The 17,500-nt window shown below is 37.6% G+C and overlaps 1 protein-coding gene across 1 annotated transcript in view; it reads left to right on the forward strand.

Annotated features, from left to right (window-relative positions):
* ulk4 (unc-51 like kinase 4) overlaps positions 1-17,500 on the forward strand; it is an 84,939-nt gene that overhangs the window by 7,534 nt on the left and 59,905 nt on the right. Inside the window, exons 11-12 of the mRNA XM_040117361.1 lie at positions 5,221-5,328; positions 11,497-11,580. Of these exons, the coding sequence (XP_039973295.1) occupies positions 5,221-5,328; positions 11,497-11,580 (192 nt within the window). The remainder of the gene's footprint in view (positions 1-5,220; positions 5,329-11,496; positions 11,581-17,500) is intronic.

The following is a 17,500-nucleotide window of genomic DNA, read 5'->3' on the forward strand; positions in this document are numbered from 1 at the left end:
ATTTGAAACACCTGTGTTATTGGCTGGACTTTGGCCTGTCTAGCGCTACATCCCTGAATGTCTTTGAGTGAGTGACAGAGTTGAGTGATTGACGAAGGTATACCATTGGTCTTTCGGCCGACTGTTGGAGTTTCCCCATTTGCCGTTGCTCTTTCAAAATTAATTTGCGCAAAGTTTCCAATACATCATCAGTGAGGCACTTACAGGCATTGTTGCTAACATAACGCCTTTGTTGCCAGATTTACCAACTTTTCAGACCCCTTTAGCGACTTTTCTATCTCCAGTATTGCCTCGCGAGAGTGATGTCGGGTTTTCCCTCCACAGGCAAACCTCTCTATGCGTCTCATTCATTTGACCACACGGCAGCTGACACAGACGTTAATGAGCTTCTAACTTTCTCTGTTGTGATCATTTTATAAGTAAATATAGCCCAAACCACAGCACAGCCGTTGTCTTTGATTTATGTGCATGGTGATTTTGTCAGATGACGTCACGGTTATAAAATCGGGATTTTGGCAGTACAGAGCAGCAGCTTGAAAATGGCTTGGAAGTGACTGCTGGTTAACAAGTAGTTTTAATAGGCCACGTTTCAGTCACTATTTCAGAAAAATTTAAATGAAAACAGCTTTATTGGGAATTCAGCTGTATTAAGTTACTGAATATGTGAGTACAGGGAGAGAAGCAAACAGATAAGGGGCTGAAATCGGCTGACACTAGGTAGATTTCAAATACAACGTGATGTTGTCATGATTATGCTAATTAGCATATTACGTCATCAAGCAACATATAGCGACATTTTGAGAAGGCTTTAGCTATTTTCCGATTGAAAGCAGCTGTTTACAGCAGTTCCACAACAGTTTTCAACTATGTCCTGAGTTTTGCACATTGATCATACACGGTCTTTCCATATACTAGGTTTTGACCTAGTCTTATCACGAACCACCAATGGTTCTTGATAATATTCATTCAAAACCTACTGTAAAGTATAAGCTTGTGGTCAAAGTAAAAATAAAGCAGTATTGTTTCTTGGGATATCTGTTGAAGATATTCGTAGTCTGCTTTAATCTACATCCATCATCTCTTACATTAAGTGTTCAATTCATTAGTGTTTAAATACAATATATACTGTATTTTTATTTTGTATATTTGAGCCATGTGTTTGTTGTCTTGTTTTACCACTGAAATCCAGTGTGTCATATCTGCCATGAGACACTTCAGAACATGTATACATTTTGCAAAGGTCAGTGTTAGGTCATTTCAGTAAAAAGGTAGCATGTAAATTTACGAAGTTAAGCAAATTTAGGTGGAAAGCTGGGCACTTGTAGATAAGAGGGTTAAATCTTACTCAATACTGCTTCATACACCAGTTTCCTCTCTCGCCTCAGCAGAAACAAATGTTGAATTAGCTGTAAAGTCCCTTAAATTGTGCAGTTTCCTCTTTAAAGGACAGATAATCCACCAACCTGTTCTCTGTGTTCTTTTTTTTTTTTAACATATCTAGCTCTCCCAAGCGTAGACACATAGTAACTGCTCATGTGCATTATTTTTATCTGTCATATTTGTGTGTGTATGTGCAAAAATTCTGTGTGCTATGTTGGGATGTCTTTTTATTCTCTACGCCACAATTTCAATGGTGCTTATGCATGTTAATTAACTGCATATGTTTACATTTTCCGTGTGTGCATTCACATGCACTATTTGATCTGAGGGAGTGTTGATGCTGAGATAATGATAATGTGTTCTGCGGGAAAATAGTTCTGTGTGTGAGCGCGCGTGTGTGTGTGTATGAGAGTTTATGTTTGCTTTTCCACTGTGGCTGGTTGCAAAGCGGTGCCTTTCAGCACCCTCTGCTTGAAAGCAGCTGTGTGGCCAGTTTCAAACAGAACCCAGAATCTAAACTTCCCACTCAGCCATTTATGTTATTAGTGGGTTCAGCTCAGAAAGGGAGGGAGAAAGAATAGGACAAAAAAGCTGCTCAGCTCTTCACTCACTTACTTTGATATTCTATCTTTGGTCTCCATGACTTGCTTTTATTTGACAACCATACATTTGTGATTTGCTGTTGTCTGTAGTTTTGTATTGCATATCTTGTGTGTTCTTTTTGTAGAATTTTTTATGTTGTTTCTAGTCTGTGCTGTTCGTTATTGTGTTGTTTCTTTGTTCTCACCTGCCATGAGACTACAGATGCAAATTAACTTGAAGTTATAATCTGTTACGGTGCATCAAATGGTGACATTTATGTTTCAGCTGTACACTGTCCCTTTAAATAAATAAATAAAACTAATATAAATAGACGGAGAAGAAATGTGATAAATAGGCAGAAACCCAAGAGCATTTTTTTGCAGCACGTGCATCATTAACAGACTGGGTTAACAGTGACGCAGCATGGTGTGAGTTTTATAGTCTGTTTATAAATACGTTATTTAAGATAAACTAAAACAATCAGTCCTAGTCTCAAAGTATATTGGCAATGTTCAAACCTACTCAGGATTCCAGTGGCAAACTGAAACCGCTCATAGATGGCTCAGCATGAAGATACACCACGGTTCTTGGGCAAAAATAAAAAGAAAGAATAACTCTTCAGGGAAAGGGAAAGATATTTCGAGAGTGAACATGACAAACAGACTGTCACCACTTCTCACCCTACACTGAGAAAGAGAGACAGAAGGTGAGAGACAGTGAAAGCAAGCAAGCTTGAGAGAAAGCTATAGATGAGTGAGTTAGAGATTTTAGGTGATACATATATAAAGGTAAATTCAAAGTAGACCAGAAGAAAAGACAGAAGTAGAGAGAAATACAACAGAGAGGAGAGAGAGAGAGCAGAAAGAGATGGAAAAAGAAAAAACTGGAGAAGGGAGAGATAGAGGAGTGAGGCAGAACTTGCATCAGATCACAGAGGGGGAAGCTGGCAGTAATGCTAATGCCAAGAAGCAAGCAGCCAGCAAGGCTGTCTCTGCATATACTTAACTCTGTGTTTGTGTGTGTGCATTTCTTACAAGTGCATATGATTGCATGAATTTGTGTGCCTAGTTATGTGTGTTCATATATTTAATGCGATGAATACATGTATATGTATGTGTATACATGCATACATGTGTGTCCCTCACTTTAGTGGTTTTCACTGAGATTGTTGCTACTGCCCAGCTCATATCTTTCTCTTTAATGCACTCCCTCTCTTTCTCTTTCCCCCATTCTGTTTTGGCTAGGCCGCAACGGTGGGGCCAGCCCTGTAAACATGAATGTCTGTGACTGACGTTAATCAGTGCGTGATGAAGTTACACCATTGGTCCACCAAATGCCATGTGACCGAGTGGTGAAGTTACACCACTTGTCGGCCGGCCAAGTGTTGGAGTTTCCCTATTGGCCATTGCTCTTTAAAAATGAATTGCCGTGAAGAGTTTATTTTGCGTCTTTAGGGAGTGTTTACAGGCAGTGTTGCCAACTTAACACCTTTGTTGCTAGATTTACTGACTTTTCACACCCCTTTAGGCATTCTTCTTCACAAAAGCACGTAGCTATAAATCTAGCCATTTTTCGGACAAACCTTAGCAACTTTCTGTTGAAGAGATTTGGCAGTATTGCAGAGCAGCAGCTTCGAAATAGCCTGAAAGTGACTGCTGGTTAACATGTTGTCTTAATTGCCGTTTCAGTCACTATTTCATAATAGCTGACACTAGGCAGATTTAAAATACAACACGATGACATCATGATTATCTTTATTAGTGTATTATGTCGTTTAGCGACATATAGCGACTTTTCGAGCAGGATATAACTACTTTTGCATTGAAAGCAGTTGTTTAAAGCAGTTACACAACAAGTCTGGCTACATACTAAGTTTTGACCTAGTCTTGTTCTTTCCTCTATATCTTTCTTTTCTTCATTTATCCTTTTGTTTCTGTATTCCCTTGTCCTCTCCCTTCTCACTGCTGTTTCATGCTCCTTTTCTTGTTCTATGCTCTCCTCCTTCTTCTTTAACTGTTATGATTTTACTTTTACCTCTGTATAGTTTCTCTCATTTTTTTGGTCATAAAAAAAGGGTCCATCACATAGTTTCACTTAAAATAGTATTTTCATTTTTTACTATTGTTTTTTGTCAGAGCTCTTGGACATTGAGAAATGAGACTTAATGAAAGAGCATGTGACTGAATTTTATAAATAGCCAACTGTGTGGGTCAGTTAAACTTCTGTTCTGACTTTGGATTTAATTATTTTGAATAACAGTCCACTGCTACAGATTTTTTCTTCCACCCCTTCACACTACTGTGATAGCAATACTTTTCCCAATTGTAGTCTCTTTCCTGCAGATGCACTCTTGTAAAACCCACATTTAAATCCTACTTATGAGTAAATGTTGACAAGAAATCAGGTTTCTATTGTAGCCAAACCGATATTGTAGTTTTGAGGCCAATACTGATATTGATATTTGGGGATTTAAAAAGATCTGATAGTGATATATTGGCCAAAAACACAGAGCATAAACAATCTTGATATGTATTACCTCAATTTGATTGTTGTTTTTAATTGTGACCAAGAAACTACCTGAACTTTTTACAATGTAAAAATCATCTTGTAAGTGGTCAGTGGTGGACAAACTTTGTATTTGAAGACACTGTTTCTAAATATCTACAAATGTAATTTGGCATTTCTTGTTACTTATAGGCTGACATATACACTGATACTGGTATATCTGCAATAAGCTAATTTTGGCCAATATTGTCCTGGTTGATTTATTGGTCTAGCTCTTGTTTCTATAGCAGAAATCTTTGTTCTGTGATGTTTAGGTAATTAGGTTGCTGAAGAGAGCCAACTCTAACCTGGTTAACTGAAACATAAATGATAAGATAAACAAATAAGGTGTCGTGCTAGGATACAAGTATTGTATTATAAGCAGTGTGACCATATTTATTACTTCTGGACTCATACAGGTATAGCCATTTCTGCAAAGTATTGGTTTTGAAATATACTGAGCGACAGGAAAAATAAAAACTTTCTACAATGCAGTGAAACCCAGTACAATAAGAAATCAAGATTTTTAGAAATACTTAAAATCATTAAATGTTATAGATGATCATATGTAACTCTGATATATTTTCTAGTCCTAAATTTCAGTATTATAATGCCTAGGCTACTATTTATTTATTTTTTATTTTTTTTTAATTTGCAACAACAAAGAAGGGAAGTGGTGATAAAACTGTATCTCCTTTACTTCTCTCTCTCCAGGCTGTGTCCAGATTGACAGACCTGTTGAGGGATAATCTGAGGAATAGTAAAGTAAAGCAGTTCCTGCTGCCACCACTTGGGGAGTTCCTCTACCTCATTGCTTCCCAGGTAGACTCTGCATGTCAGATGCCAATATCATGAGACAGCTAGAAAGAGACAGAGATACTGCAGATAATTGATCTAAAAGAAACATATTAATGGATCCAAACACACACTATATGCAGTTAGGTACATAAGTATTTGATCATTTACACAATTTCCATAATTTTGCCTCTGTAGACAATGGACAATCACAATGGATTTGAAACAAAGCCATCAAGATTTGATTGAAGTGTTGACTTTCAGCTTTCATTCTTGGGGGTTAAACAAAAATATTGCATTAACTGTTAAGGAATTACAGCCATTTTTATACATAGTCCCTCATTTTCAGAGGCTCAAAACTAATTGGACAATTGACTGATAATCAGTTTCATGGCAGGGTGTGACCTGTTCCCTTGTTATTTCATGACAAATTAAGCAGATAAAAGGTCTGGACTTGATTCCAAGGGTTGAATTTGCATTTGGTAGCTGTTCAGGGGAATTCTCATTATGTGGTCCAAAGAGGTGTCGATGCAAATCAAGGAGGCCATCATACACTGAAAAAACAAAACAAACCTACCAGACAGATAGCAGAAACTTTAGGAGTGGCCAAATCTGCAGTTTGTTGCAGTCTTAAAAAGAAGGAATCCACTGGTGAGCTCAGCTACACCAGAAGGCCTGGAAGACCATGGAAGAAAACTAAAGGCGATGATTACAGAACTATTTCCCTGTTGAAGAAAAACCCTTCACAACATCTAGTCAGGTAAAGAGCAATCTCAAGGAGGTAGGTGTATCATTGTCAAAGTCTACAATCAAGGAACGCCTTCATGAATGTAAATACAGAGGGATTACCACAAGGTGCAAGATTGGACTTTGCCAGAAAACATCTAAAAAAGCCTGCCCAGTCCTTGAACAAGACTCTTTGGACAGATGAAACCAAGATGAGAACCAGAACAATGAGAAGAAATTGGAGAAGGAAAGGAACGGCTCATGATCCAATGCATACAACATTGTCTGTCAAACATGGTGGAGATAGCGTTAGGGCATGGGCATGTATGGCTGCCAATGGAACTGGGTCACTGGTGTTTATTGATCATGTGACTGCTGATAGAAGTCGCAGGATGAATTCTGAAGTTTATAGGGCTAAAGTATCTGCTCAGATTCAGCCAAATGCCGCAGTACTAATTCATAGTAAAGATGGATAATGACCTGAAACATACTGCAAAAGCATATAACATTCCAATTCTTTCAAGAAAAAGAAATGGAATATTCTTCATTGGCCAAGTCAGTCACCTGGCCTCAACCCAACTGAGCATGTTTTCACTTACTGAAGACAAAACTGAGTGCAGAAAGACCCACAAATAAGCAGCAATTTAAGGCGGCTGCAGCAAAGACCTGGAAAAGCACCTCAAGGGAGGAAACTCAGCATTTGGTGACGTCAATGGGTTCCAGACTTCAGGCAGTCATTGACTGCAAAGGATTTTCATCCAAGTATTAAAAATAATTCTTATATTTATAATTATGTTAGTTTGCCCAATTACTTTTGCGCCTCTGAAATTAAGGGAGTATGTATAAAAATGGCTGTAATTCCTAAACAATTAATGTGATTTTTTCGTTAAACCACTTGAATTAAAGCTCAAAGTCTACACTTCAGTCACATCTTGATGGCTTCGTTTCAGATTCATTGTGGTGGTGTACAGAGGTGAAATCTGTAGAAATTGTGTCACTGACCAAATACTTATGGACCTAACTGTACATAAGTAAGAAATGGGTGCACATGTGCTTGCTTGCATGCATGAAAAGGGCAATGATTGCAGTAGTTCCATCGCCAACAAGAATTGTCTTCTTTTTCCTTCATTTTTAAAGGTTATATCCTGGTATTTTTCTTTTATTAGACAGGACAAAACCCTGGGTGGGCTGTGACATTTGATTAAGGTTTTTGATGACGTCGGATGAGTTTTTGGTAAAAGTCTTTGTGACTGTCATATGTGAAAATCCAACTGACTTACTCTATTTGGAAAGTGAAACAAAAGATTCAGTGAAATGCAGAAATGTGAAGACAAAAAGAAACCCTCTAATTCTACTGCCGTGAACATAAGAATGAGCCGTCATTTTCAATTTAGACAAAAATAAGATACATCATCTCTCCACATTGTATTTTGGATGATTGCACTTTATGACCACAAGCACTTTTAAATAAGTAATATAATATACACTAGCTTCAAGTACTGACAAAGAAAAATTGAAGAGGGTCCAGCTTTTTGCATGGAGAAAATGTGTTCCTTTCTCTGTAGCATCATTCATTGTTTCACTCATTTTGTAAAATCTTTGGTAAAGAAATCCTTATTGTTTGATGTCTTGTTATTAGTGTGATTAGGGTATTGATCTTGGCATTTTGCTCTTTTGTAAGTCACTTATGCTGACCATACTAGAAGAAATCAGTGGTTAAAATCAGCTACCTGGGCCTCTCAGAGACTTGTGATTTCCATCAAACATATTTGATGTAATCTGTATCCTGTAGTTTGTCAGTGTCTTTAATTAAATATCAGACAAGTACACTCAGTGTTGATTCGGCCTCCTACTGCATACTAGACCTGTTAATGACATAATTGAAAAAAGTCATTAAATTCATTGATTGGTTTATATTATTACATGCTGTGAGAATTGATCCACTTGCTGCTCTCTCTGCTGATAACTGTCAACCTCAAACAATAGTAAGCTGTCAAACTGTAAAGTTGCTCAACTCTAGATAGCTCTGCAAATAAGAGTCAAACTCATCCGTAACAGTGTGTTTGCACAGTATGCACCTTACACTTCTAGGCAATCAGGATGCCACCAAGAGATGGGTTTTAAATGGTGATAATGAAAAAAATCTTTTAGAAGAAAGTGTCTCTTTTCCTAACTCTTAAGTAGTTAATGTGGAATGATTGCCTTCTTTTGAGTTAATGAGTTGAAATGTATGGCGCACAACACTGATGCCAAATGCAAGAAAGATCAAAAGACGTTTCCTTATCACTTCAGTGAAAAAGACCAATGTTGAGTGAAAGGAATGAAACTGAGAGCTCTGTCATTAGGTAATAGGGTTTAAATTTACATACTGACTAAACTGAATTGAAAACGAATTGACCCCAAGCCCTGAAAATTACAAGAGAAAGAGAGGAGCAGACCTCGTTTGACTTAATTAGAAAAGGTGATCCCAATTTATTTCTGGTTAACCTCTATCTAACCAGGCAAGTAGATTAAATGCAAGATTTTTATTTACATGACTGATGGATAACCTTCAGAAATCAATCACCCTGCCTGATTAGACTTATTACCCTCCTGGGGCCATGGAAAATCTCATCAGTTTCTTGTAGAAGCGCTTAATAAATTGGCTTTTCAGCCCCTGCAAGAGCTAGTGTTTTCCATTGATGCCAATGAGTTCCTAACAAATAATAAAACACTTTATTTACTTCCCTTGGAGATTAGGGTGAGTTGTTGAACAGCACTTTAAAAGTAAATGTTTTTTCAGATAGTTACATTAGTTAACAAAATAAAAATAGCTAAATTAAAGATTAGGACATTTTTTTGTTTAATTTTCTGCAGGCCATCCATAACATATTCCAGCACAATGGGAATAGTGTTAGTGTTTAGGGTGACAAAGTGTTCTTGATCTGGGGTTTTGTGGATGAGTAATTGAGGATTTACTTCAATGTGTTGGTAACAGCTAACCAATAAATATATTTTTACTTCACAAAAAAAGTAAAAACAGCATTATTTCCCCTAAAGAAAATCCAAAAGTTCAACCCTCTCCTTTCTCTCCATGCTAGAGAGAACTGACTGCATACTTGTGTAACAAGACGGCTTAACAGATTTAATGTTTTGCTCTTAGGGCCGTCCAAAAAGTCTGTGCAGAAAGCTGCTCCCAGAGTTTTACTGAAGCACAGAAGAGCTTGTGTTACTTGTGTTGCACAGTCCTTGTGCTAGATGGTAGTTTTAGTATAGATAGTAAAAGTTGCTTTACTTTTCATGGATTGTGTTTTTGATACGTTGCGAAAATGTGTCCCTGGTAGAACACTTAAGATCCACACATTTTGCTTTTTATTATAGTAAAAACTCAAAAGATCTACAATGCGTTGAAGATGAATTATACTTACAGTATGTTCTGTGTAGTTTCGTGGTGGCTTTAAGGTCAGCTATGTACTGTACATAAGTACATACTGTTTTGTAACTATTATTATTTATATATACACATGCGGTGATGCATATATAATAATAATGATTAAAAAACCGCATCATTTGAACACCGATTGGACTTTGATTACATGGCAGCGGTCTAAGCTTTTGGGTCAACTCTAATAATATATGTGTTTGTTAAGCGATGGAAATGATCAGTTAGAGTTTAGCAATACCTTCTCAGAAGGCCACCTACTCGCTTGGCTTTAGATTGAGGATTTGATTTTAACAACCTCCAGCTGTTTTTGTATTTCAGTCAATGACAGTGATTAGCACAACTTTTAGTGCTATGTGGTCAGCCCTGTCCCTTATTTCAGTATGGACTTGAGTATTTGATGTTTCTCTAGCAGCGTCAAGGAGCTGATAGTTCTAAAAACCCTGGAGTTTTTCTTATTTGTACTTAGTCTTTTAAGAGTCCCCTGGTGGACTGACAGGTCGAGTGTCAGGTGGGTTTTTTGATCAGTGTCAATGATTAGCTACATTGCTGCCACTATTCTCAAGATTAGATATAACTTACATCCTTTACAAATAAAAGAAACATGAACTTTTATTGGGCTTTGAACTGATAGTATTGATGTTGAAATAAAACGGTATCAGACTAGTTCCATGTGCTGGGTACAGTTGGGTATGATGAAAAAAGATAGTACTTGAACACAAAAAACACCATTAAGGGTCATACTTATTCAATTTTATGAGTCATTATTTACAGCACATGTTGTTGAAACCATTCACTGAATACAGTGATATACAATAATATTTAAGTTCTCTGAATAGCATCAGTGGTAGTTAATATCTTCATTACCACCAGTTACAATGAAAATCTTAAACACAGAATGTGAACTCATCCTGATGGTTAGACCCACTTTGCCTGTTTAATGTCAGGAGAAACAGCTTTATTGGAATCATTTTAGAATGGCCTTTTAAGTGTCCCCCGGTAAAATCATCTGCTTTGCTCCTCTCTTCCTCTGCAGCGCCAGTCAATGACAACGATTAGCTGTACCCTCCAGTGCTGTCTTTATCCTCAAGGTTAGATATAGCCTAGGGCCTTGCATAGCAGCAATGGAACAGAGAAATGTTTCATAAAAAAATAAAAATATTGGTGAAAATAATCAGAATTTTGTGGAATGTAATGAAAATTCCGGTATGACAGTATATACTGTGTAGTGGATTTTTTTAGGAAAAGAAGTACACAGATTTATCATGATCAGATGAATAATTGAAGAGTCAATTTTGATAAATAATCATTTGAGCCACCTGCCAAGCAGAAATGCCAAACTTTCTGTAGTTCCAGCTTATGAAATGTTAGGATTTGCTTTTTTGTTTTTCTCAGTTTCATATAAATGGAAATGAAATATATTTGGGTTTTAAACTTTTGGCAAGACAACACAAACAATTTAAATACTGGGTCTCTGGGAAGTTGTGATTGGCATTTTTCACTATTTTCACCAGTCATAAGATTAATGGATTACTTGTTAAAGTAGTTGAGAGATTAATTTATAATGAAAATACTTATTTGTAGTCATGTGAATTTAAAAGAAAACTTTTAGGAGTACAGTGAAAGTTTTAAGAGCTTTTAAGTCTTTTTCTATCTCTTATCGTATGTAAAAATTAGTGAGATGTTTGTGTACACAAACAACCAAAATTTAAAAAAAACGCGTAATGCTCACACATATTATGTTTCTAAGTAAAATCAATATTTTGAAGAAAAAAATTGCTGAATTTAAGTAGTTATGAAAGCATGTTCATACACAGACATGGTAACCCAGTAATCAAGATGTCATTGCTCCTCTTGCTCCTTTCTCCCCTCCGACTTGGCCCTTTCTTGCCCTTTTCCTCACTCCTCTCTACTTGCATCTCCTCCACATTATCTCTCTGCTTTTCTCTTACTCCTACTCTACTCCTCCACTGCCCCCGCCCCCCAACCATACCCCCTCCTCTCTCCTCTCACCCTTTCTCCCTGTCTTTTCTATGCCTCTCTATCAGGAGGAGAAGAGAGGCTCCCCAGAGGGACTGTGGTTCGTTCCCGCTGCCGCCTACACTGGCTTAATGAGGAGCCTGCGGGAAGGGGTGAGTGTCTCTGTGTATGTCTGCGTGTGTCTGTTTTTGTGTCTTTGCCTGTGTAGCTGTGACTAAGAGTCTCTCACTGTGCCTGCAAGTATGTGTGTGTATGTGCAAGTGTGTGGCAGGGGATCCCTGTTAACAGTAATGATGAGGCAGCTGTGGGAGCCTAAAGCGTTGTTTGCCAGCTGCAAGTCAAGGGCATGCAGAGCAGTCACATGCACATGCGTGCAAACACACTCTTACCTGCATCAAACACTACTCTTTACTGCTCAGTAGCCTGACCTCAGCAGCAATTAGAACCCTCCAGACACACACATACAGTAGTTGGAGCAGAAGCACAAGCAGAAATATACATAGCTCTTTCCTTTTAACTGGCGCTCTTTTTTGCTTTCTTTCTTTTTTTCTCCTCTCTGTCTCATCTCTTTTTCTATTTAATTATGCTTCCCCTCTTATATTAGTCTGTCACAAAAAAGTAAAGCTGTGTTAAAATGTGTTAAGAAATAAAAAGGGAACGTATCAATGTTGGCATCATGCTACCGATGATTAGAAATTGACCTGATCTTATTTTGGTTTGGACCCTGTGCTTCTTATCTTCAGAAATTAAGTGCCTCTGTTTCCTCCTTAATTCATTGTAGTCATGGTAACTGGAAGAAAAGTGGGGTTTTACATTGGCTTTACTTGTTTAAGTTTACTTTACTACATTTGTATCAAAACATGTACAGCTAATTGCTTCCATATCACATCATAAGATATTATAGTGTTCTTCTTTGTAGTGTTCTTACATGGTGGGCCATTGCTGCTGAATGAGGAAAATATTTTGGTGGGTTGTGAGACTGATAGATACAGTAGACAGGTAGAGAGAGAGAAGAAGATGGATGGATGTTGTTTTGTCTCTCAGAAGGAGAAGGGGTCTTATTGTGGTGGCCCACTATAGCAGAATGAATATAGATGAAACTCTGGTCTGCACAGTTGTCAGCTAGTACCTACTGTTGCTTCATTACCACTGGGAGAGTGTGTGTGTGTGTGTGTGTGTGTGTGGGGGGGGGGGGGTCAGATGAACAGAGGAGGGTTTGCAAGTGACAGGAGCAGGGAGAGGGGTTGAGGGGAGGAGAGGAGAGAGGAGGTTGACTTATTTATCATTATTGAGCTGTGAGAGTACGCTGATGGAAACACACACATACGTAGCCTTAGGGACCAGACACTCATCCTCAGACCCAACCTGCCTCCCTCTTTCCATTTCTTACTCACAGTCCTCTCCCCTCCCTCTCTCAACCATGTCTCTCCCTGACTTGCCCGTGGATGCACAAATATGCTGTATATTTGGTATGATTATTATCATTACAGAGCTTTCTAAAAAGCCTAACTTTGTTAATCGGGCATTACATTCCTGGCATTAACAAGGTGGTCACACTATTCGATAGCTTACTATACTACCACAGACAGACATATAGTTTTACCATATATTTGCCATGTATTTGTGCAACATTTCAGGAATGCAGAGTAACTGCTAGTCAGTTTCATGGTGTGGTTACACCAGCATTTATCGCTATCAGTTCAATTCATTGCATTGCAATGGAATCGCTGCTATCATTGGAATTTCACCCATGGACAAAGCTAATGCATGCTAAGCTTTGGCGTAAAGTTGAGTTTTGATTAAATTTGTGTATGGATCAATTGCAAACAGTTTTGACTGGGTTGACCTTTCCTGAAATAGAGAGCCAGGGAAACCAAAATAGAGGACACTATCATATTAGGTATGACGCACCGTCCAATTTTAACCCTGCCCCTACAGAGGATGAACTGCTCCACAATAGATGATTTGCAAACAGTTGTGGTACAGGAATTGATGTCACAATATTTTTCTCGCATAAACTGTGTTACTGTAACCTGCGACTTGGCAGGGCATTGTGGCTTGCTAGTTCTAACATGTTCTCTGCTAGCTAGCATGTTAGTGTTTAGCTGGCTTGCTACAGTACCTCAGGCACTTGCCTGCAACTAGTAACTACGTCACAAAGCTTTCAGCATCGCCCATTTCACAAAGATGTTTTAACGAATTTCTCTGTGCCACTTTCTGCTATGAGCAGCTGTGATAACCCTCACAAGGGGCAACTAATACATTCTGCTTTCCTTTGCTTTCCCTTCTCCACCAAAAATTAGCTATCAGGGCAGAGAGGTAAAATATAAACTTGTTAATGGAATTTGGGTTGGATTTCAGTACCTATAAAATAACACATATGTACAGTATATTAAGTACTCTTCACTGGTCGAAGAACCCATGACTACTCTGTGTCCTCTTTCTTCCCTAACCAAACCGACGCCCTTGCATTGTATTAAGTCTGACACACTGCCCAGGCCAATGCAACATCTGAATTTAGCTTATCACAGATATCTATATCAATGTACTGTGTGTGTTGGCCAGTAATTAACAAGAAACTGCAGTGCAGAAATGGCATGGATACATTTGAAGTAATTTAGAAACAGTGTCGTCATTGCATAGTATGTCCATCAGAAAGCACTGACAAGTTTATTTTCATTGGTAAAATGTCCGGCTCAGTACATATCTTTGTCACAATTTTTTGAAAAACAAATTTGAGGGATCTCTTTCAAAGATGTTTGTTAACGTTATGTGGTGATGTTAAAAAAGTAAATATTAGCGGATAAATCATTATCAGATTTCTTACACACTAATTTTTATTTGTTTCATCAAGTATCGGTCAGGCTCTACTAAAGTAAATTAACAAACTTGCAAAGAACAATTGTATAAAAAAACAATTGAGGAAAGCATAAATTAATTCTTACATGTGCTTCATGTTCTAATTGTTGACAAACTGCTTTAATGATTTCACTTTGGTCAGACATTTTATATTTTCATATTGCAGAACTTGCCTACTTTGAGTCATTTTGACAAAATGTTTTATTTAAAATGTTTAATAATGGCCAGTTAAACAAAATGACCAGTTAATAATGACCTGACCAGTGGAACTAAATATTTTCAGTGGTCTACTGTATACAAATCTAACAGCATTTAGCAAAGGCTGGCTCTTGTAAGAAAAAATAATTTTGTAAATCCGTTTCATCAAGACTTGAAATATCATATAATGTTTCACCTTACTGTATTATTTTGCTAGATGAGCCATGTGTGTATTATATACACTTGGATCAAGGGCCTGGAAAGGCTCTGTTTTTGTTAAAGTTCTTAGTTAAAAGCAACTCAAACATATTAGGATAGCACAACTATGATAACTTGACAAAAATTAAACACAAACTGAAAATGAGGACAAAGTACAGTTACCACTGATATATTTGAAGATTTTGAAAGACAATAAGAGGCTATTAGAGTCATAAGAATGAAGATAACCATTATAAATGAAAATGTCTCTACAGATTGGGTGGTACGTTCACTGTAAGTAATTGTAAACTCTCCATCAGCAAACAATTCTGTGTCTGAATTGACCTCTTGACCTCCTCCTAGATCCCCCAGGCAGGGGATCCACAGGCTGGTTGACTTCCAGGTCAACTCAAAGCTCAGCAGCAGTATCTTCAGCTTGTTGATTGTCATCAACAGCAGTGTTGTCAACTTCCTCATCGCACCTCAACAGAGTGATGCCTTCGTCATCTGATCTGTATATAGTGACAGAATGTGAAATTCCACATGAAATCAGTATTTTTATTGTTTTACAATGGTTACAGTTCTTCCATCAATGGAAATTGATAAAAATAACAAAATTTACAGTATATTCTCAGTATTGACAGTATAGTCTCCCCCTGTAGATTCAATATGAAAAAGCAGGCATAATTATTTCTAAACACAAGTTAATAATGTGAATTAGGTTTCCTCACTTCAAGCTTACAACATAGCGAGATCAAATATTTAACATGACTTTTTTTGTATCACAACCTGAACATCCTGTGTCTGATGAAATAATTGGATGAAAGTTTTATTTTGCACTTTATTCAGAAGGGATTTTATTAAATGTCTTTTGATCCGATTGAGGTGCAGAGGTGACAGAGCCAGTGGGAAGAGAGAACAGGAGGGACTGCTCGGATAATCCAGCCATGGGTTATACAGAGTTGAACATCTGGTCAAAAAGACAGCAGAGATAGAGTTAATCATCCCTGACAGCAAGAGAGGGGCATGAAAGAGAGACAAGCCTAGACAAATATCCCTAAACCTAAGGCTGCTTGTATGAGCTCATCATTTAAGCTAATTTTTCTTGCACAGTGCTTGAATGACTGGCACCGGCATTTCAATAAACCTACTTAACAGTATGGTGCCGTGCTAAATAGCTACTTCAACCAAACCAGATATTTTTAAAACTTTAAATACATGTTTTAATTCTGTTTTTCTAAAATTGTATTTAGGGGGTTTAGTAATGTTCATTAAAATAATGTTTTGTACAAGTTTGTTCAAATCTAAAGGCATTAAAATCTGTTTACTCTAAATTGTATTTCTGACTAGGAAATTCCTTATATTCACTGCCATGTCACCCACCCATGTAACATAAATTTGCTGAAGTGAACGAGAAATGATCCTATGTCTTTCAACCTTAGCTCAAAAGTAGGTGACAGCTTGGATGCATACAGTGAACCAGCATTACCACACCTTTTACTTTGCGAACCTCAATTTCAAAACATTGTTTTTATTAGTTGCAGGAAGTGACAGAGAGAGGTCATGCAAAACTGTTTTTCCAGTGTACAGTGCAATACCTACGTCTGCAAGGAACATTTTGCCTGCTTTGAGTTGGCTCGGTGGAAGATATGTTTTGCTGTTGTGAAGATATAGGTAATGAGCAAGAGTGAACATGAAATTTGTCAGTAAAGGGTGTGTTTGGAAAAAGAAGAATGGGCAAAAAGGGAGCAAAGAGAGCAGGCATGGGGAGAAAATGTAGATGAGACAAGTCAGAGTACTTATGCATTGATAGAAGCTTTCAGAGAGAGAGAAAGTTGGAGAGCAGTGGAGAAAGAGTCGATACCCCTAAGTGGAAAAGGGGCAGAGGGAAACATGTTGTGCTCTATCTAGTCAGAACAAGATCCAGATTTTATTTTATATTATTCTGTTTTCACACCTCTTCACCTCTAATATGATCACAATTTGCCAATAAATGTAAGTTAAAATTATGCTCCGTTCATTATGCACATTTTTTTTTATTTTTAAAGTTTTTTTTTTCTTTGCTGCTGCTTTAAACAAGTTTGACGATTGGATTTGAAGCTTGAAAAACCAAAATAGTGAGCTAAAAGGAGCTAAAATGCTACATATAGCTGACAAGAACTGCAGAGTTGAGTGATAATGGTGGGTTCCTCACAAAGAGTAGCACCTTTCCCATCACAAATACTGATATGATTCATTGTTAATATACCAATACTGAATAGTGCAGCTTTAAATAAAATATTTTAGCTAACTAGCCCTCCAAAAATCAGTCAAATGTTGGATGGGGCCATTAAAGATTCAGAAACATTGATTGTCTCTACTGGGTTTAACTTGACCTTGAGTTGAAAACTAAATATTTGTTAACTCCTATAGATTGTAAGGGATGTAAAGATGGTAGCAGTTTGCTGTGGCCTTTCTATATGCCAATGCAGTTCTGAAGTTTCCAACATATTGGATGTTAGAAACTACGCTCGGCGTATGACCAAAGACCTTTATTGTCTGATTTGATAAATGACCAGTCTCATCGTTATTATATTGTTTTATTGCGTCAATGGTGTTTCGAAATACAGTGTTGTTTGGACAAGGACATTGTCTACAAATGTGCTAAATGTAAATCCAGTGCCACACACTCTTTATTGCATGACAGCATTAAGATACAGTGCCAAGACCCTGTCTAATGCGCTCCAGGCAGTGTGGTAGTGATGCGTTTTCTGACCCACCGGATCACCCCAGGCCCCTCTGCTGCAGTTGAGAGTTTTCCTGATTTACAAGTAAAGC

This window comes from Xiphias gladius, chromosome 22 (assembly GCF_016859285.1).
Source record: "Xiphias gladius isolate SHS-SW01 ecotype Sanya breed wild chromosome 22, ASM1685928v1, whole genome shotgun sequence".
Classification (NCBI taxonomy): Eukaryota; Metazoa; Chordata; class Actinopteri; order Istiophoriformes; family Xiphiidae; genus Xiphias; species Xiphias gladius.